Source organism: Leptidea sinapis, chromosome 47, assembly GCF_905404315.1.
Source record: "Leptidea sinapis chromosome 47, ilLepSina1.1, whole genome shotgun sequence".
Classification (NCBI taxonomy): domain Eukaryota; kingdom Metazoa; phylum Arthropoda; class Insecta; order Lepidoptera; family Pieridae; genus Leptidea; species Leptidea sinapis.
Window position 1 is genome coordinate 3,948,820 of NC_066311.1, and position 23,712 is coordinate 3,972,531.

The 23,712-nt window shown below is 35.4% G+C and overlaps 1 protein-coding gene and 1 non-coding gene across 2 annotated transcripts in view; both read left to right on the top strand.

Annotated features, from left to right (window-relative positions):
- The window catches only part of LOC126978085 (protein kibra), a 126,002-nt gene that overhangs the window by 39,148 nt on the left and 63,142 nt on the right, over positions 1–23,712 (top strand). The window contains exon 3 of the mRNA XM_050826801.1: positions 5,003–5,097. Within this exon, the coding sequence (XP_050682758.1) occupies positions 5,003–5,097 (95 nt within the window). The remainder of the gene's footprint in view (positions 1–5,002; positions 5,098–23,712) is intronic.
- On the top strand, positions 9,662–9,735 carry Trnas-gga (transfer RNA serine (anticodon GGA)). Its single transcript has one exon. It is a non-coding gene; the product is annotated as a tRNA-Ser (tRNA).

Sequence of the window (23,712 nt, forward strand, 5' to 3'; positions counted from 1 at the left end):
GAGGACAAACGAGCGGACGGGTCACCTGGTGTTAAGTGATCACCGCCGCCCACAATCTCTTGCAACACCAGAGCAATCACAGGAGCGTTGCCGGCCTTTAAGGAAGGTGTATGCGCTTTTTTTAAAGGTACCCAAGTCCTATCATCCTGGAAACACCACACAAGGCAGCTCATTCCACAGCTTTGTAGTACGTGGAAGAAAGCTCCTTAAAAACCGCATTGTGGAGGACCGCTACACATCCATATGGTAGGGATGATATCTTAACTTGTGGCGTGTCGTGTGAAGGTGGAATTCGCTTTCTCGTTCTTTATTAATAAAAACATTTTAATATGATACTAAGGATTAAAAAATTGAACAACATAATAAAATACTAAAATTTTCTTTAATTCTTAACTCGCATCATGTTAACGGGTTTATGAGTCATCTAAAACGATTGTCTTTGTCTTATTTGCGATGCAAACTTCCGTTTTACAAATGTTACTTTTAATTAATGCAATAACTGACTCATCTACAGTTACTGTTTCAAATAATATTACACTTAAACACTTGAATGTTATTGATTAAGAAGTTAGAAATTTCGACGACACTTTCAAAGTCAAAATCAAATAAACTTTATTCAATTAAGCATAAAGTAAGCGCTTTTAAATCTTCACTACAAATATTTCTTTTAAATTACTGAATTTACTATATGTTCGTAAAAAGTTGAGCTTGTGAGAAGAACATGTAAGAAACTCAACGGCAACTCTTTTCAATCAAATATAGTATTTTGCAATGGCTGTAATATACATAACAAATTAGTTTGTAAGGTGCTGCATCTAATATATGAGTCGTGTTTAAATAATATAAATTACTAGCTGACCCAGCAGTATTGCCATATAAAGTATATAAAAATTTTTGGAGTATAAAAAGTAGATGCAACTGATTCTCAGACCCACCAAATTTATCGTACTACAATTATTGCATTCGATTGCCATCTTGCAACCCTATAGCGGATTTGTGGATGGCACAGAATAATATAAAAATCGCGGTGCAAAATTAGTTATAGATCGTAGAAGGGCGAAAATTTGAAGTTCTATATATTTTTTAATGCAAAATCATAATAAAATGAAATTAAAAAAATTGTCAAAACAATAAAAAATAATTTAGGGATGTTGTTCGATTCTCAGACCTATCCAATATGCACACAAAATTTCATGAGACTCGGTCAAGCCGTTTCGGAGGAATTTAACTACAAACACCGCGACATGAGAATTTTATATATTAGATTTCATAATAAGTTATAAAGAATAAAAGAAATTTTAACACAATACTGGATAAATCGTGGTAAAACAATTTATTTATATGTAAAAGGGCATTTCGCCGTTGATGTAAATCTGTTATAGTATGCTAAGCTGTGCAACTATTCAATGACTGATTACTAAACTTTTACTGTAATTTTGACACTTTTTTACACAAATTATCTCGCCCTAAACTAGGCTATGTACTATGGGTGTAAGGCAACTATATATTTAATACGATATTCATACTTAAATATGTTGTGTTTGCTGTATTTGTAAACATTGCTAGAACTAAAATCCATAGTCATCATATAAATGTTTGCACCTACTGGGATACGAACAAGAGACCTCTTAATAATCATCCAAATGTTGTGAGTTTTCTTTGGAGACTAGGGTCTAGTCTCGTTCCAGAATGTAGCGAGTCAACATTTCCTGAGTATGCCTCGCGTAGAAGCGAAATACATGTTGAATTATACAAATGATTTATGTTTTCTTTAGTGTTAATTACGAGGCACGAGACTCTCGTGCCAGATTTTGGCGAGACAACACGTCCTGAAGATGCCTCGTGTAGAAACGAAACACGTGTCACAAATATTGGCGGAATTAACACTAAAGAAAACTTAATCATTTGTATAATTATGGATTTTCGCAAAGTAACGCCTGATTCAATAATTTTTTTTACATGTTGAATTGATTAAGCCACAAACAAGACAAGTTCACACTCAAGAAAACTCACATTTGGATAAAGTGTGTTGTAACTAACTGCCTTCAGGTCCCAAGTTATTACGCACGACAAGACAAAGGTAGTTAAAGGCAAGACAGAGAAGTATTTGAATTGAAAAGACCGCCACGACACGAGGTTTTATAGCTATATGTGAGGTAGGCTCATCAATAATGGATACTTAATGATTGCATCAAACCTCAATGATATTTCGTACTTTTCGAGTCGCAAAAAATTACTGATTTTGCTAAGCGATGTATTAGAAAGATCCTAATTGAAAGGTAAAGCGTAAAAAGAGCCACCATCGTGGGGCACTTAGTAATTCAGTCGAAGCACCGGGTATATGGAAGTAAACCCGACGTGACGCGAATAAGGACTTGGGGTATAATATAAAAAGACCTCACACGAGTTTAAACTGCGGCATATTTCAACTTATAGATAGAAATTTTTGTATTATACCGATATTAAAGGGAATCTTTACATCTAACTTCTCGAGATATATGCATTCGAGGTACATAGATGTCAAATCACCTTCCAAAACTAAAGTTGTTACATTAATTTACAGCCGATTTTCTGTTCCATCCTTTGATGGTTACTTTTTTATTTCCTCGCTGGTCGGACTTCTATAATCTTTCTTTTTGCACGACATCTTTAGATAGAATTACTAGTATTTTTAGTTTGGTATCGCTTTCTATATTGTGTGGTTTTGAAAATTCGGATTGACATATTGAAATGAAGATTCAGCTTAAAAAATTTGTTATTGAACATACAATGAGAATAATTTACCTACCCCTATTAGTCGAGTTCCCCTTTGCCCTAAACTTTTCGCCTTCCGTTGCCTTCGTATCGTTCCGGAAACACCGCACAAAAAAGCTCATTCCACAGCTTTGTAGTACGTGGAAGAAAGTTCCTTTAATAGCGCACTGTGGAGGACAGCCACACATCCAAATGGTGGGGTATGATATCCTAACTTGTGGCGTGTGTGCAAAGGTTAAACGACTTTCTTGTTTTAGGGATTTCAAAATACACAGAAATGCAGTCGGGTTTTATTGCTTTTTTTAAATTACCTTCCTTTTTCTAATTGATATTTGAAATCGGCCATTAAATAGTGCAAATATGTTGAGTATGTACTGCATTCCTCGGGAACTCTTATTGAAATCTTTCCATAATATTTGAACGATAACAGAGAAATTCGTGTTAAATTACGAATTCACAGCAAAATGTATATTTTGTGGTCTAGGTTATGTTCGCGACGCAAATATTGCCAACGTAGGTAAACCGGTTGTACGGCATTCTTCGACAACCATTCGAAATAAATTACAAATGAGCACAAGTTTATAATGCCCAATGTGTACAGTAATCGTTATTTCGCTATCATAATGATGCATTTTTCAGGAGGTATAATAATAAGCCTTTAATTAATTCCAACAACCTTCAATGTTATTGGAACCCCACTCTGGGTAATGGCCCTTTCCAGCTTACTCCATCTATCCCTCTTCAGTGTTTTTCTTTAAAAATGGCAGGAAAAGATTGTAGACATTCTTTTCCTGCCATTTTTATTATATCATCTACCCATCTGTTTCTTGGGCAGCCTCTTTTTCTTTTGCCAGGTGGTCCTTCCCAAATTGTCATTTCAACTGTCCATCTTTTGTCCATGAATCTCGCGACTGCCCAGCGCCACTTTTGTGTTCCAGGAGGTATAAGTGATAGATATATATCCCATTGCTGTGGTTCTTAAACCAATAATGTAATTTAATATATAATGTGTAAGCATTCAGCAGTCTGAAGGACACCGTTGCTCATGAAGTTACTCGGCATGAGACTTAACATCTTATATCTCTAGGAGACTGATCAGAATTTTTGGGTGTTTCAAGAATCCTGAGGCTGAGCTTCAATGGGTAAGGCGTGTCAATTACCATCAGCTGAACGTCCTGCTCGTCTCGTCCGTTATTGTCATAAAAAAATCGTAATCTTGACAAGCATTTTCACCAGATCTGCTTTTACGAAACATACTTTTATATTACTTAATGATCGTGAAAGTTTTTCATAAGAAGAGCGCCTTCAACCGTCTAGATTTCACGTCCATGAGTCGGTCAAAACAGATTTTGCTAAGAGTTTGATTGGTTTGGTAACCCTTTGAATTTTGGTATGTTCTAAACATGAGTTATCTGAACAATTTGATATGTTTTAAAGTGATATACCTTACTTCTGGGATTAATTGCACAAATAAAATGTGAAAACAAATTTTATTAACGATGCGGCACTCGAACCCGCGACCTCTCGCGTTCCGTGCGAGCGCTCTTCGAACTGAGCCAACCGTTCGAGTGACGTATCGTTGATTGTATATTGTAATAATGGTAAATTTTATATGCTTTATTCAACTCTCAGGTTATGGCTTCATCTACAGAATGAGCTATCTACCTGAAATTCCCATTGAAATTGTCTTAGTCATTCTGAAGCTGGACCAAACAGATACCAATAAAAACTAGTGTTATCGTAAAGTGCCGTGTTAACATTAATATGCATAATGTAAAAAATTGACATTTTATTTATTATATGTTAATATTTATGCACAATATAGAGATAATACTAATTAAATACATTTTTATTTAAAGTTATAAAAGTTATTTTTCATGATAATAAGGGACGAGAAGAGCAGGACATTGTGCTGATAGTAATTGATACGCACTGCCCATTACAAAGTAGTGCCGCTCAGGATTATTGAAAATCCCAAAAATTCTGATCAGCACAACAATTGCACTCGTCACCTTGAGATATAAGATGTTAAGTCTCATTTGCCCAGTAATTTACTAGCTACGGCGCCCTTCAGACTGAAACACGGTAATGTTTACACATTACTGCTTCACGGCAGAAATAAGCGCCGTTGTGCTACCTATAATCTAGCCGGTGAAAAGGAGTGTCCCACTGATGAAATAATAATAATGCCGTTTCCATTTGGTTGGATGCTTCAAGATTTAATTTAAATTATTATATTTTTCAACAGAGGTGACGCAGTTAGAAGACCCTCGGTTAGAATGGCTGAGCATACAAGAGGCGATGCTGAGGGATTACCTCCACACGGCCCAAGAAGCCTTAGAGGTAAGTTCACATTGATTTTACCATGAAAACTGTGTTATGCTGTATGACCCATATTGTAGATGAACTTATGAATCCCTTTATTACAGCAAATCAAACATACCCACATACAAATTACCTTTATTTCTAATACTATTAAGGCTTTTTATTGAATTCGACCGACAAAATTTCACAAGTAAACATCTCCTGAGGATGCTTCGTGTAGAGGCGAAACACGTGTTGAATTGATTAAAAACAAAACATAGCGGGATTTACGCTCAGTAAAAATTACAATATTTGGACTATAAAGACTACTTCTATAGCTTTACTATGTTTTGCTTATCTGAATATTATTTTTTAATTTTAATTGAATTGGTCTCCGTTATTGGTGACGTCAATTAGTGATCTATGGCAGCGGCCTTTCATAATATTTGCCATATTTGTGGATTTTCTTTGACATGTAGTTCCAGTTTTCGATCCGACGGAAAATTATGCCACAAACTAGAAAATTAATGTTTCTAGCAATACGCGTGATTGTTAGATAGTCATATTTAGCGATTTTGAGGGTTCTGTTTGCCGGGTAGACTTACCAATACCAGCGGTCAAAAAAATGCTTTACCAGTTTTTTTTGGGAAACTTACAGCTATTTTACAATGATAACCTATGAAATACTTAAAATTAATGATGGCTACTTAAAAGTTTCCACGTATATTTATAACTATTTGTTCGGATTATTACAATTTAAAACCAACTTAAGGACTTAAGCCAAATTGGCTTCGAAGAAGCTGGGTGTCATAAATAGAGCATGGCAATACTTCAAGCCGGCCCACATTCTAGCGCTCTACAAAGCGCAGGTCGAGCCACATATGGAGTATTGCTGTCTGTCAGGTCTGGCGCACCCCAGTGTCAACTTGAACCATTTGACCGCGTGCACCGTAGAGCTGCTCGAATTGTCGGGATGGTCATGCAGGCGCCACTAGTACAAGCATGCTAAGTAGCTCTTAGGTAATCTAAGATTGAAAGTCCCTTTCCCACAACAGTTCGGGAGTACTTCAACTGGCAATTGATTCCACAAAGTGGCTGTTGGGGGAAAAAAGCGGTGGCTTGAAGTGAAGTACTGTAAACCTTATCGAATACACCAAGCAAAGAGGATGTAAATACTACGTAATAAATTGTTAATTGAATTAAATTTACGTGGCATGGCTACGTTGCAAACAGAGCTGTACTTTAATAATGCTTATATTAACATTCTAGAACCCAATTACTGAACTGATATTGTACTTAGAATCTTTCATATTGAAACCAAAGGGGATGTAAATACTACGTAATAAACGGCGGGACTGCCTAAGTAAAGGTTGAAATTTAGTTGTGTATGAAACGTGCATTTATTTAACAGAAGTTTGAAATAGTAATTACAATATGGCGACGTAGTATAATCCGGCTAAGTTTGAAAACGAACAGTTGCTTAAAACGTAGTGGGTTGAGGCAATCTTCCGTTTTTTTCAAGATTATATCCGTCATCTGTCATTCTATCAATCGCTTTTTTCTTAGAGAAGTTTCGCTAGGCTGTCACCAAGCCTTAAGGCGAAGAGTTAGCAGAAAACACGCATACATGGTGTTTTTAGACAAGTTTTGTGGTAAAAGTATAGCATTTCGAGCTATGAACACTACTTAATCCTGTTACACATATCCTTAAGTCTTATTTGTAGGTTGCTAATCCTTGCTGTTGGTTATAGTTAACACTGCCGAGCCTTTTTGAACTACCACATTTCTTCAAAGTTAAACAAGTTTTTTGGCATGACGTGACGCATTTTTTTGGTAGTTCTCTCTGAAAAGTTATTCTTATAGCTTGTACTTTTTTTTGTAGGTTTATTTATTCAGATTAGTAGTGAATAAGCGAGGATTGTAAGCATATAAACTGTTTTCCACGCAGGAATTTTGAAAATATTGGCTTTGTTACATAGATGGCGGGCCGGCAGCCGTGAACTCATATCGCTCAAGGTCGCTGGAATTTAGTATCGCCTTAAGGTCTGAACTCTGTCTGTCTGTAGTCTGTAAGACCAAGCTAACAGCGTTTGATAATCCAAGTCCCCGCTATTAAGCTATATTACGATTTATCTTAAGGCGCTCTCAATTGGAAATACTGCAAGCATCCACTTATCTTCTATCATCTGTTATCAGTCATCGCATACCGCCCTTATCTCGCCTCTAAGTATCTCTTAATGCTTTCGAGTACGCATTATAGATAGCGCTCATTTATTTGATATCATCTGCTCCACAGCTATTGTATGATTTGAGGTTGAGTACGGAATTTGTAATAGTAAGATTATATATAACACTAGAAATAAGGGATTGCTTGTAAGTAATTCTTGTAGGCTTCATAAGATTCATAATAGCTTTAAGGGTAAATGTATACACTTCTATAATAAAGTCCAAGCCACTGTTCAGGCATTATCTATAAATAAATTTAAATGTTTTATAAAAAAATGGCTCTGTCGTAAATCTTATTACTCCACTGCTGAATATCTAAATGATCGGACAGCTTGGGACTGGATTGTGATTATTTTATAGCGATAGAAATGACTGTACAATATTGTACATTTTTTATTGAAAAGAGCGCAAAAAAAAATGCTGGGAGAGTTTCTTACGCCGCTTCTTCTCTCTCAGAGCGCCATTTGTGTCCGAAGCGGTAGTAGTATCTAGTGGTTATTAGAAATGACATCAAAAATAATTCTAAATGAATCAATTTTGAGAAAATTAATGCCTTGTATACCATATTATAGACTTAATATTCGGACGACCGAGCTTTGCATTTTTAAGAATGTACGAAACTTGAACAAAAAAAAAACTAATAGGACATCTGGATTCGAACCAGGGTCTTCTGCTTTCCGGATCACCCAATGTCCAGTCTTGTATATAGTGGCGAAATTTACCTTTGTATTCTAATGTTATGTTACTTATGTTATATCGGATCCGGTCTGAGAATCGGCCAATATCTATTTTTCATACCCATAAATGATAGAGGTAAATATTTTTTTTTACATTTTTTTTTATTATGATTCAACTTTAAAAAATACATACAAAATCAAATTATCACCCGTCTACACTCAACCTCTGTTTTTTAATCACCATTTTTATATTATTCTGTTCCGCCCACAGATGCGCAATAAGGTTACAATATGGCAATGGAATGCGATAAATTTTATGTACTATTTTTTATTACCCAAAAATTTAATTATTGGATTTTTTTTTCTACGTTTGCTGGGTCAGCTAGTAATTTTATAAATATCATCGCTTACGCTGTTTGCGCCCCATAATACTCAGATATGGTACAAATCTTTGCCAATTAAGTTCAGGGGTTTTTTTTTATGGAATAGGAGGACAAACGAGCGTACGGTTCACCTGGTGTTAAGTGCTCACCGCCGCCCACATTCTCTTGCAACACCAGAGGAATCAGAAGAGCGTTGCCGGCCTTTAAGGAAGGTGTACGTGCTTTTTTTGAAGGGACCCATGTCGTATCGTCCCGGAAACACCGCACAAGGAAGCTCATTCCACAGCTTAGTAGTACGAGGAAGAAAGCTCCTTGAAAACCGCACTGTGGAGGACCGCCACACATCCAGGTGACAGGCACATTTAAGGTGGAATTCGGCGGCAGGAATCAGGTTAAAAGTTTGTTTCGTATCCATCCGCATATTTGTTACGTTTGAAATAATCATTAAAACTTCCGCGAATCGAAATGCTCAGTATGAAGCTTGGCACGCGCGCCTCTCAGAAACCCGTTATCAGATATATCTGCATTTCTTGCTTCTTCTATACGTGATGCCTGATGGGCTCTTAATAGTTATAATTCCCGAGATTATTATGGTTAAAGAACTTTATTCTCATTAAGAACAGAACATATTCACTCACATGAGAAAACAATATAAACAGTAGGTATCTTATTCGTAGTACTGCGAGTCTATACAAAATAATGTGGGTAGAAATGAAAAAACCGCGTAAACATTATGATCAACACATGCATTAAGAGCTACTAGATACGGCATGGCACATCGGGGTAAGTAAAGTTTGATATTTTTTTTTTGAATGACACTAAATACGTGTGTATGTATTTTATGTCATGTAGAAGAGTTGGGATAGCATTTTAAGTAAGATATGTATAGTAAATATATATGTATATTTCCGTAAGTTTTGAATTTATTTTTATTGTTGCGTATGTTATTAGTATTATAGTATTGTACACATATTAATTAATAATATATGTAGGTTTACATCTGATATAATGGAATATAGGATTAAATGAGATAGTCCTAGAATTTAACGCGAATGCTGCGCAGTACAAATACCTATGCATAAGCGAGTTGAATTCTGGGACAATTATAATGAGATTTTCCAGTGGGAAATAAATTAATATCTAAACAATTTGTTATGTTTTTAAAGTGATAACCCTCACTTCTAGGATTAATAAACAAATAAAATTTGAAAAACAAAATTTTATGACCTCCGGCGTTCCGTGCCGGTGCTCTAAACAACTGAGCTAACCGTTGAGAGTTGAACAAAGCATACAAGATTTTATGACGATACGTCACTCGAACGGTTAGCTCAGTTGGTTAGAGCACCGGCACGGAAAGCCGGAGGTCGTGGGTTCGAGTCCCGCATCGTTCATAAAATTTTGTTTTTCAAATTTTATTTGTGTAAATTTAATTTCAGCAACGGGTAGCAAATGCGATGCCCACTGAGAACTTGTCATATTAAAGTGAAACTTTTATTACATCACCTCAATTTTTCATCGCCCATCTATCGCATGTCGCCCTCAGTACTCCGCGGCCGATTATAGTAGAATTTCTATCATTAATTTCAACTACTGCTTTCAAGTCAATTCAAAGGCGACGAACGTGTAAATTAAAAAATATTTTTTTTTTGCATAACAACTTATGAAAAACATTAAAAATAATCATTTATCTTTGCCCATTTCTGCAAAAAACATATTAAAGCCACTTAGATAAATTATACGTCTAGATAGAGCCTGTAGCAGTAAGGCAAAGTTTTAGTGCGCGTGCGTTGCTGAAAATATAGGGTAACTGTTCTCCGCTATTGGAAGTGCTTACAGCTAGACATCGAGGCATATTAATTATCTAAGCCATATAATAATGTATCTAAATGTTATAGGAACAAATCGATTTATAAACTTTTAAAGCAAGGCTTATAAGTTTAAATTTTAGTTAAGGGCAGATTTGTACCGGAACTCTTAATCTGTTTCGGAAACGAAAACCTTTAAGGTTCACGGTTTGTTCCAATGCCATTCGCTCGTGGAATGTTGTAAGTAAATAACATCTATTGACGTCACTTACTGGTGACCATGGAGACGATATCTCGATGTTTCCTTTTGTCAACTAAACGAAGGCTATTTTAACGGAAGTTCCGATGTAGGTGATACCGAATTCTTTATATCACCTGTCATAATATTAACGATGTGAAAATACCCGCGTGTCATCGTTTTTGTAGTGATCTTTAGCATCGTTGTCATTTAAAAGTCGATGAAACGAAAAAGCGCGACAGTAAAAAGAGACAGACACATAAAATCATAAGATTTTAATTAGATAGGAAGTGTAATAAGTGTAACGTAATAGGAATAAACAGTATTTTGGTACCAGGCGATCATCGTTGAAGAGGAGATTGTCATATGTATGACGCGAGTATACTTTAATATATTCTGACGTCATGCGCACGACGTATTACTACATAGACCCAAGGAGAACATAAGCATGGTAGCGGTGATAGTAATGTCTTTCAGAGCGGTTGAAATCATGTGTCATCCTACAACATGTACCAGGACTTCATATGCAGTTTAGAGGTTCATGCACAATGCAGGTTTCACTTCTGACATGTAAACTTTGTACGCACGCAATTTTTTATGACAATAAGGGACGAGACGAGGTGGACTTTCAGCTGATAGTTTTTGATACCTGCCCATTATAATGCAGTGCCGCTCAGGATTCTTGAAAAACCCAAAAATTCTGAGCGGCACTACTATGCGATCGTCACCTTGAGACATAAGATGATAAGTCTCATTTGCCCAGTAATTTCACTAGCTACCGAATATAATAATGCCTCCACATTATTGCTTCACGACAGAAACAGGCGCCGTTGTAGTACCTACCCATAATCAAGCCGGCATACTGTGCAAAGGACCCTCCAAAAAATCTTTAAACTCATATAGAAAATTACCAGTAAAATGACATCCATAACTCTATAAAAATTAAACTAGGACCACAAGCGATTTATTCCTTTAACACGTATTTTATTTAAAATTTAAGGTGTTAAGTATCTCTGATCTTAAATAACACATATACCATAAAAAGAAACCTTATTCACTACACTAGTAATAAAAATGAATACAAACGGTATCTTATTGACTTCGGATACAAAAGATATTATAAAACCTCTATATTTCCGACCTCCTTTCTCACTCCTGTCAATGTGACATCGGTATGTGACCCGACCTCACGTCATGATTGATAAGACGTAAACAAAAACTCAGATTAATCTACCTTCGACCTGTTCAGAATTTAGTGTGACCCCTGGCGTGATGGTGCTGGGTCGACAGATGTTTCGTTGGTGCAGGCCTTTACTGCCTTTGGCATTGAAATCATGTCTTGAAGCATAACTTTCTCTGCTTTGTCGTTAGTCCAGAGGTCATATTATGACCGTATTTTTATTACAATAAACATGCGCGCGACCGCGATAGTATCTGTGTAGAATATGGCATATTGTTTTAATTAATTTAACTTTTTTGTTGGGAAACTGGCTACTAGAGAGCCGTGTTTTTCCTTTCGGTTATACCGCGAAAACTACTGAACCGATCGGAATAATACTTATACCATGTGATGCAGCGTGTTTCGGAGAAGTTTTTAGTATATATATGATACCTATAACTTAGTCGGAACATATATTTATTTGATTTAATACCTGTATATTCACAATACAAATTAATCAATCAATGACATTTTACTACATATGACAATTCATACAATGAGCGGGCGCGGAGTATTTAATTTATATGGCAAAACGACCTTTGCTGGGTCAGCACGTGTTTGTTATATATTTAGTTGGAAAGCCTGAAAAATTAAACCAAATCCATATATCTTACAATACAACAGTAAAAAAATTAATTCAAATTATAATTGAGTGTAAATTTATTTACTGAATTTTGCTCTAACTGATCATCCTTTCTTAGGTGACTCAAGCCATGTCATTTGATATCCCATCAGCGCTCCAAAAGAAACTTACCAGTGAGAGGCTCCTTTGCACAGAATGCCGGCTAGATTATGGGTACTACAACGGCGCCTGCCGTGAAGCAGTAATGAGTTAGCATTACTGTGTTTCGGTCTTTACAGAGCAATGAGACTTGACATCTTATGTCTCAAGGTGAGCGCAATTGTAGTGTCACCCAAAATTTTTGTGTTTTTCAAAAGCATATCAATTATTAGAAGCTGAACGTCCTGCTCGTCTCGTCCCCTATTGTCATAAAAAAAAGAGACTTTTCAAAAACATTCAAGTAAGCATCCAGTCGTCATGCGGTTTCTTCATGTATTTTCGGAACTGGTTAATACAGATTGTGTGACAACTTTTATACTTACCGAAGGCCAACAAGATTATTCCGTTATGTATAACGCCAATGTATTGATTAATCAAACCAAACAATTTGTATTTTGTAACTTGGATTACTTAGTTACTTAGATAGTTTATACGCCTAGATAGAGCCTCATTCTGCTAGATAACCAATGAAAGTAGGCCAGGTTTATTACATTTGTGTGCGTAACAAGCTACGTCTTACGCTCGCGATTTGTATGACACTTTGAGTCAGTGTGCGTGCATTGCTCAAAATAGAGTTTAACACTAAACTCAAATTTTTTCTATGTTTTCGCAGCTGTCATAGTTTATCTAGACGTATAAATGATATAAGCTTAGTTATGTATATTCTGTAACATTAATAAGTAAATAATATTACAATATCTCTTGTAGACTGCAACAATGTTGTTTTAAATTTATCGGTTTTTACCGGTTAAAATCGGTATTCTATCTATTATTTCTCTTGGGGTATGTATTCTTAATGAAGGTAAGCTGTTAGTGTGAGTGCAACTAAGCGTAAAACTGAAATATACTGAAGAATGGCTCGTGTGGAAAAAACCGGTCTGAACCGGTTTCTTCTACAAAACCTTTTAATGAACGTAAAAGTTTCCTACGTACTTCTACTTTCTCCTGTTCAAATTAATTTACTAAAATTAAAAAGCATAGCTTAGCATTTTAAAGAAAATAAAAATCTATGAACGCAGTTTAAATTGTTTTTTAAATTAAAATAAAGTCTTATTTCAGTAAAGCGTTACATATACAATATTTAATGTACTTTCCTTACATGTGGCATAGCGGAGGGACACCCTGTATATATCATAATTAACCATTTGACACCTTTTCACCATGTCTGATGCAACGAACAGTTTTAAATTTTGAATAGAAAGGCCTCAGCAAATGTTTCATGTAAAGCTAATTACTTTAATTAAATACGTTGCGTAACCGCATCAATAAACTGGTCACAATATATCATTGCGGAGAACGGGTGACCGTTAGATATCTTCTTATCTAGTTTACGGCAGCGATGAATCCGTCCGCCATGTTGAATAGTTAGTGTACCCACGATTACTTGTGCCGTGTGCGATTTAATCATACGATACACTGTTCAAAATCAAAATTTTATTCGATATAATATAAAAAAAAACTTTATTCATGTAGGTCACGGAAATACCACTTATGAATAGTATTTTCTTCAATTAACGCGAGTGTTACACATTTAAATAAAACACTTTTAAAGGATTAAAACGCGTGTAAATGTAACGGTTTTACATTAGATGTTTGCGTAAAAGTTACTCAATTCATCTGCAGTCCCCCTGAAAACGAGATCTGGAAAGGTCTTAATGAAACGTCGGGTTAACTAAAATAAAAATGTAACTTTTACGCAAACATCTGATGTAAAACCGTTACAATTACACGCGTTTTAATCCTTTAAAAGTGTTTTATTTAAACACTTATGAATGTCAAACAAAAAAAAAATTCTCTAATTGAATCTACCGCTACTACTTAAAGGGTTGAGCTAATGAGAAGAAGTAGCAAGAAACTCATTGCCACTCTTTTATATCAAGATAACATTTCCATCTATTTACAAAATCATTTCGATTACAATGTAATATGTAAAATGATGCAACAAACATACTCAAACGTCAAACAGTCAATGCCTTAAAATGCTCAATGTGTTTGCCAGTACTATCAGAGAATCATTGAGACCAAAATAATTTAAAGAATTAAGAACCTTAACTTGTGTCTCAGGTCATATTTTATACGTCTAGATTGAAATTGAATGACAGCAATGAATACATAAAAAAAACAGGTTGACAGTTATAGTATTACTATTAGGAAATTATTCCACCGCTAGTATAGAAGGTACAGTAGAACTCCAATTATCCGAACTCCGACTATCCGAATCGCCGATTATCCGAATCACTTTCAGAAAAAAAATTGTCCAAAAAAAGTCTAAGTGCGCAGACAGCAGAGTGCGAAGAGCGCAAAACAGCTTACATTGACGGAGATGTTTGAAAAACAATGATTTTTATTTCTAAACTTGTACATAAGTACATTTTATTTATATTTAAAACATGTGAAAATATCATGTTTCTTTCATTTAATTCAATAAAAAAATAGTGCAATATCAAAACGTAGCTTTTTTTCTCTCCAATGGTAATTTTTAAAAAAAAAACCGATTATCCGAATATTTGATTATCCGAATGGGTCCCGGTCCCCATTAATTCGGATAATTGGAGTTCTACTGTAATGGAATTTAAACACATAGTTTTATTCAAAATAGGATATGAATATTACTTATTGAAAGTCTTCCATTACAAAAAATATGCATCAGACCTGAATAGAGAGAGCACAAAAAAAAAGCTTTTTTCTCTTATAAATATGGTTTTAATGTAATATTGTACAATAAAACTTTAATAGCCTGAGGGCGGTCGCTTCATTCCCAATCTGTGGTATCATTAAGAAAGTCATTTATGTTATAGTAACCTTTATCACACAAACGTTTTTTAATAATTCTTCATCATTTTCTGGGATCTTGTTGTAAAAGCATATAACATCTACCCACATAAGACTTACTAACTCGACTTAGCCGAGTAGTAGGCATTATAAGTTTATGTCTGTTCCCAGTGTTAACATTATGGTTATGACAGTTATACATACATACAAAACTTAGATAATTTATACGTCTAGACAGAGCCTCTAGATGAAGGACATCCGATGAAAACAGGCCAGGTTTATTACTTCAGTGTGCGTGACAAACTATTTCTTACACTCGCGATTTGTATATCAATAATCAATATGTATTAGTGTACGTACATAGTTCAAAATAGAGGTTAGTTCTAAACTCAATTGTTAGAGTCTATCTAGACGCATAAATGACCTAAGTCTAGAAATTAGTTCGATGTAAACTTAAATCGTACAATTTGCCTAACAACGTTTCTTGATCCGGTTAAAAATAGGAAAGTGTACAAAAACAATGCTATTTTTAACTCTAATAGCAACAACATAGAGCTTACAATCCCCAGCCGTATCAGATTCTCATACACAATGCAGTGTTCAATGCAAATCAAACTCTATCCAACGCTAATAAAGTCTGTTATTTGACCTCTGTTCACGTAAAAAGTCAGCGACAAACATACATAAATAAATCCATAACTCGGAAACAAACATCCATATTCATCATATGAATGTTTGCACCTTCCGAGATTCAAACCCGGGACCTCTAGCTCAGTAGGCAAGGTCACTAACCACTGGGCTATATGGGTCAGCGTCCCAAAATTATTGTCTTCACAACAGTATTTAAAAGGGCAATAATACATTATTCATTAAACTATAATAATATTGTCACACTTTTACATTATCTTGCCTCAAACTAGGCATAGCCTGTACTATGGGTACAAGACAACGATATATTTAATACAATATACTTACTTAAACATACATAAATATGTATCGGAAACAAACAATCATATTCATCATATAAATTATTGCACCTACCGGGATACGAACCCGGGACCTCTAGCTACGTAGGCAGGGTCACTAACCAATGGGCTGTACGGGTCGTCAAATCAAAAAAGTCATAAGGTCGATCTTTTACTGCCATCTAAATTAGCTATTAAATTTGTGCAGTAAAATAATTCTGCTATATCGTATATTTGCCTCAATCCTAACAGTAATCTTGTATAAAAACTTTGACAAAACATAGACATATGGCTAAACATAACCATTATACCAACGCGTTTGTATAACCGAATACCAGCGCGTACGGCTAGTGTTGCCATGTTGCACGTGCGATAAATAATTTTTATATTCTGTGGACGTTTGGAATGCGATGACATGTTTTATGCAACCGTAGAATAGGCATGGGACAAATCTCGCCGTGTTTATTTTATTGTGGCTTAGCTAGAAGCATCTTGAAGGACTTGTCTATGGAAGAGGAATGTCTACGTTTTTTTTAAAGAACAAATATTGTATCGAACGTATTGTACGACCTATCGAAACACCGTGCAAGAAAGGTCTTTTCACTGTTATTTGCACGTGGAAGAAAGTCCCTTTTTTTTGGGGAAGGGCTACCCTCCGGGATAACCACGGCAGGGAGGTGGTGAATGCTCATGCATACCAACGCAGCCTAAGTCTGCATTAGTTATGTCGGACTCACGTAATACCAGAGTGCCTACCCACTAAACACCACCTGTGGCTTTGGGCAAGTGCCCTCCCTCTAAGCCTTCATCGAAAGCGCTCTTCTCTTCTTGTTCTGAGTTGGCAGACTTGGTAAACCTAAATTGACTGTACTAAATTATCGAGCGAATATGTATTAAAATTTTGAGAATTCCACGATAAATGATGGCGAGGAATGACTAGGGGGTGTAGTAGTAGGGGGCAAGCAAACCCAGATTTATAGCCTAAACACACACCTAACACATGGCTGGATTTAGTACTGCCATCGGAAGGACCAGTGGGCGCCTCGCGTCAATTGGTCCGGCAATAATTATGTGCGATTAACAATGCATATATCATCAAATATGGTCCGCTACCAGACCGCGTCCGAATGCTGATGGTTCGGACCAAATCTGATCATGTGTTTGGGCTATAAGAGAGACTAGAGAGAGAGCTCGGAAATCGAAGGAAAACAACGCAGCGATTTAAGTCTGGCCTATATTAAAGTCACTAATCAATAAAATAATGTTAAACGTACTTAATATCTTATTAATATCATACCTATTTAAATACCTCGCTGAAAACAACACAAAATTGTGGTTAATTTGAAAATAATTATTAATGGCTTTTTAATTATTAACAAAAACTTGATAAAATGCTTCTTTTAGAAACATTAACTAATTACTAAATCATATTTAGTTATACTATTACATAATCTTTGTTATTAGTAGATTGCGGAGAAAAAATAATGTTATGTTGGAGGTTACTGCAAACAGCGACATCTATTATATAGGTAGCTAACTAAGTGATTGGCGTTGGAAAGAAAACAGTGAACGTATTACTTATTAAGCCTAGATTCGAGACTCGCTCACGATTTCAATATTTTTATTACTGAATTTAATTCTTCGACTGGAAGTTTATAAAAGCATTTTATTGCACTACAAACAGTGTTGAAATTATGCTAGTCTATAGTTTTATGCTCCGTCTAAATTCTAAGGTATTTTTATGGATTGAAGGGACTATTACAACCTTTTCTGCACTCTTGAAACGTGTATAATCATGACGATCGGTTGAGTATTTAAGATTTGTAAAAAACAATGTCATAATCTCATTTACCTGTAATATTGCTAGATACTGCCCCCGACTTTGTCTGCGTTAAATTAGTATCCCAGTCCCTCGGGAACTTAAAAATTTCGGGACAAAATGTATTCTTTATCCATTTCTCCACAGTCTCTAACAATAGTCTCTTGATAGGGTTACCACCCGTACTCTAAAATAGAATTTTATTCTCTGTGTCATGTATGTGTACTTTATAATATGCAATACTATTAAAGTACCTACGTTAAGATAAAAAAATACTAACTAATTGGCACATGCCAGCCATTCCAATTCCAAAAAAATTACATCAACAAAAACAAATATATTTACAGAACTAAATATTTCCAATATTCTTCGTAAATTTTGGTTCATACATGATTTTCTCTATTCCAATGTTTGTCTTCTACCGCATTTATTACAGGGAGTGCTCCAAAGAGCTGTTTCATCTGATCCTTGCCGCCAAATTCCACCTTCTCCCGACACGTCACAAATTAAGGATATCATCCCTACCATCTCTCTGATGTTCCTATGCAGTGCTGTTTTCCATGAACTTTCTGCCACGTACAATCAAGTGTGAAATACTGTGAAATAAGCTTCCCTATACGGTATTTCCAAGCCGATACCACATGGCCTTCAAAAGAAGCGCGTAGATCTTTCTAAAAGGCCGGCAACGCTCCTGCGATTCCTCTGGTTTTGCAAGATAATGTGGGCACAGATCACTTAACATCAGGTGACCCGTACGCTTGTTTGTGCTCTTCCATAAAAAAACATTGTCCAGATTATCTTTAAAAAAAAATTAAAAACGCCGTCGTAAAGCTAGCGATGTTTGAACAATAATTATGCATATAACATAATTAGAACCGCTGTAAGTGTTTCCAGAACCGCGCTTACGAGATCCTTCGGGGAACCATCGTAATGGACTTTTTGTTGCGGGCTCTTACTGGATTTAAATTAAACTATTTTCAACTTTACTGCGATTGTTTTTACATGTTTTAAAACTAGTTATTAGTTGTAGCTTGCTTTTCGTCAATTTTTTTAAAAATAATGCAACAAGCCAGGAATTCGACGTTAAAAGCGTGGCAAATGGGTATATGCAATATCAGCTTTGCCGTCTAGGAGACAGTAGTTTTTATCTATATTTATTTTTCTATTTTTATTTAGATTAGATTAGATTTCCACATAGTCTTGACTTATAACGATATTAGATAGAATTCCACCTATATATTGACTCATCGCGATACTTCAGCAACCATTAAGCCCAGAGACTTGAAATTTGGTAGAACTATTCACGTACGTTTTGACCAGTGGGAGGCACATTTGCACAGGATGCCGGCTATATTATGGGTACCACAAGCAAAAATGTATAAGCATTACTGTGTTTGGGTTTGAAGGGCGCCGTAGCTAGTGAAATTACTGGGCAAAGGAGACTTAACGTCTTATGTCTCAAATAGACGAGCGCAATAGTAGTGCCGCTCGGAATTTTTGGGTTTTTCAAGAATCCTGAGCGGCGCTGCATTGTAATGGGCAGGGCGTATCAATTACCATCAGCTGAACGTCCTGCTCGTCTCGTCCCTTATTTTCATTAAAAAAAAAGAAACGTTCTATAGATAGGTATGCGATTTGATATAAAAATCGGTCATCAAATCACTGTTTGTTTTGAAAAGTATCAATTTAAAACAACATGCACTCAGCGAAATATGTTTTGTATTACGTTTCCAATGAGTAACTCTATCCGATCGCCAAATGTTGACAGTTAATGATGTCACTCATGCCTTGCTGATGAATGATACATCCTAAACCAAAACATGGATCAATTGTCTGGTGGTCGCGTGTTGCTATGCAGATGTGGATAACTAAATAGCAGACCTGATGAAGTAATCCTTAGAAATTTGTGGAACAAATGTTTATGATGAACATATATACATAGATTCTCCATTACACGCGCGAATGTTCGATGTTTTCTATACTTTTACAATTTACGAGTTCATTATGAACGGTCAAAGTTCAAGTTAATGCAAAAAAAGCAGATTTTTGCAGGGTCATACTGAAGTTGTTACTTGAAATTTGTATTTTCTCCATTGAGAATATTTTATACATTATGGACAATAATGAGATAGGTCTATATTTCGAAATATCATTCATCTTACCTTTTTTATGGAGTAACATTATAGTTTTTTTTATGATAATAAGGGACGAGACGAGCAGGACGTTCAGCTGATGGTAATTGATGCGCCCTGCCCATTACAATTCAGTGCCACTCAGGATTCTTGAAAAACCCAAAAATTCTGAGCGGCACTGCAATTGCGCTCGTCAACTTGAGACATAAGATGTTAAGGCGACACTAAATGCCAGCGACCTTGAGCGATATGAGTTCACGGCTGCCGGCCCGCCATCCATGTAACAAAGCCAATATTTTCAAAATTCCTGCGTGGAAAACAGTTTATATGCTTACAATCCTCGTTATTCACTACTTATCTGAATAAATGAACCTACACAAAAAGTACAAGTTATAAGAATAACTTTTCTGAGAGAAATACCAAAAAAATGCGTCACGCCATGGCAAAAAACTTGTTTAACTTCAAAGAAAAGAAGTAGTTCAAAAAGGCTCGGCAGTGTTAACTATAACCAACAGCAAGCATTAGCAACCTACAAATAAGACTTTAGGATATGTGTAACAGGATTAAGTAGTGTTCATAGCTGTATGCTATACTTTCACCACAAAACTTGTCTAAAAACACCATGTATGCGTGTTTTCTGCTAACTCTTCGCCTTAAGGCTTGGTGACAGCCTAGCGAAACTTCTCTAAGAAAAAAGCGATTGATAGAATGGCAGATCTGAAAACACCATGTTTGTGTGTCGCCTTAAGTCCCGTTTGCGGCGGCGCCCTTCTGACCGAAATATAATATTGCTCGCACATTATTGCTTCACATTAGAAAAAGGCGCCGTTGTGGTACCCATCATCTAGCCGGCATCCTGTGCAAAGCCTCCCACTGGAAAAGTAGTTGTCGTAGTCCATTCGTCAGGGATATATTCAATAATTAAAATTTCATCGAATAATTCTGTATGTAAAATAGTTTCAGATGCACCGATTAAAAGTTCATTAGAAATGTCATGACTCCTGTCGCTTTTCCTCTCTTCTGGGATGTTATTGCTTTCCTTATTTCGTCTATTATTGTATCTGGGAAAATAGCTTTCTGGTTACTTTTTGTTTATATATAGGTACATTAAAATCTATAATTAGACACTTACCAGTTACCACCATTTAATTTCTCTAAATAAATAGATATAGATAGAATAGATTTTACTTCTCTTAGTTGCAAATGATCGTAAAAAGTTCTCCATTTGATATTATAGCATTTGCAATGTTACTGCAAATGTACGTATCAACATTTCTAAAATAACAAATTAAAACGAACAACTGTTTACAAAGCCTAGTTACGTATCCGTTCCGAGGCAGAAGTTACCATAAACAAACAGTAGTAGGATGTAGAGATTGTCAGTAAATACTGCTCAAGAGCCCTCTTGTGCTCGAAACCCGTAAACTATCGTATTTTCTTTGACATGTACAACGACGCCCATTGCAACGTTATGCATACTATTGTCAACTTTAAACGCATTCCAATAAACCTGCATTGGAAACATACGGGTGTGAAATGCGTGCGGAGTTGTTTTCGTACAATTTATTGGGAAGGTAAAATAAAGGTCACCAGTGTTTTTTTTATGTTTTTTCATTAAATGTAATAATCTTCTTTTAAATCACCTAATAAGGTTTTCAATACTAATTGTTATTGATGATCCATTGTGATTATTAATCGGTAATAAGTTAATACGTTTTTTAATTTGTGTATAAGTAGGTACTTCATTTGATAATACCATATAAATTTTTGTAAGCTTCATAATAATTGCATGCTGTATCTGCCTTAAAAGATAATATAGATAAAAAACTAACTTTAGATTGAATATTGTATTGATGCTTTTTTTTTAATGATAATAAGGGACGAGGCGAGCAGGACGTTCAGCTGATGGTGATTGATACGCCATGTCCTTTACAATGCAGTGCCGCTCAGGATTCTCAAAAAATCCAAAAATTCTGAGCGGCACTACAATTGCGCTTGAGACATAAGATGTTAAGCCTCATTTGCCCAGTAATTTCACTAGCTACGGCGCCCTTCAAACCGAAACACAGTAATGCTTACATATTACTGCTTCACAGCAGAAATAGGCGCCGTTGTGGTAGCCATAATCTAGCCGGCTTCCTGTGCAAAGGAGCCTCCCACTGGTACAATTAATGGAATTATCACTGGTGGACTGAATAAATAAATAAATAAAGATTAGACTTGAATCTAGCGCAGTGCGAATTTTCAATGGTCAAGCTTTAATTTGTACTTTGTACAAATGTGTCCTGATTCTTAATCTTTCCACTATTGTTCTTTTTACATTCTATTCACTATGCTTTTAAAAAAGTTTTTATCATGATCTTGATAAAAATATTAAAAGTGCAATATCAAAAAATACTAACTATAGCAACATCGGCAACTAAAGATCGCTTCGAATGTTTAAAATTGAATAAGCAAATTCCCTAGAAACTGCAAATAGTAACTTAAACACTTTATCTACAATGAAATGAATGAATAAACCAGATGCCAACCATAAGTGCACAAGTCGCCATCGAAACAGGCCGTAATTTTAAAATTGAATGTGTATTTACATGCGAAATGAAAACAAATTATACAAAACATGAGTATACGTTAGCATTAATATTGCCTGTACTGTTTCATACTGATTGTATTTTTTTTACAGACAATTTAGTTGTCATTTAATGTTAGCTTTGATGTGTTGAAAGCCGAAACGTGGAAATAGTAAATAATAGGACGGAGTTTATTAAACCTATGCGTTTTAATTTTGAATATAGTTCACTGCTACAATAGTAACAGATATATTTTACATCGCAGAACTGGAACATTGTTATGATTAGTCCAAAGTCCAAACCTTTTGGCCTTTTTGCCTCAGATATGTAATATAACATCGTGAATACCAGTAATAATAATAACAATACTATTAATCCATCCCAACGTAACTTTAGTGGATTGATTAATGTGAAAATAAGAATATGTAATATCATTCAGTTTTGAAAAGAGCAAGCTTAGAGTTTCTTGCTCGTTCTTCTCTAAGGAGATCTGCCTTCCTAACGAGCTGTAAGAAAAAAATGACATATTTCAAGTGTAATGGAATTTACCTATGAGATAATAATTTTGTTTGTTTGTTTGATCTTAACTCTTAAATAATAAAATGCAATGCTTTGGGCTATTTTACCAGCAAAGTGATCCTTATTGCCTTGGTGCCATACTGTTACAAGGAATCACGTTACAATTCACTCATGTTTTTATCATATACTACTGCCATAATGTGTGCAAATGTTTAGATGATCCTAACATTTTTTTCCCTGAATAAGTTAAAACATCTCAACTTTCTGTATTCAACAAGCCAATATTATTGAATCCCAATTTAAAAATTATAGAGTAAACCCTAGCCTACATAGATGGCGCTATTTGTATCACATTTTGAGAACGTCTTTTATAAAATAATTGAAATAAAACTTGAAATTAAAAAGGCGACCCTTGCCCTATAGGCATATAATCCCATCATTTAACTGCCTTCATTGTAATGTATAATTTTGCACTCCAAGGCGGTTACGTACGCAATATTTATACGTGTTTTATGCAAAACGTTGTAGCTTTGCATGTCCTTGATTTA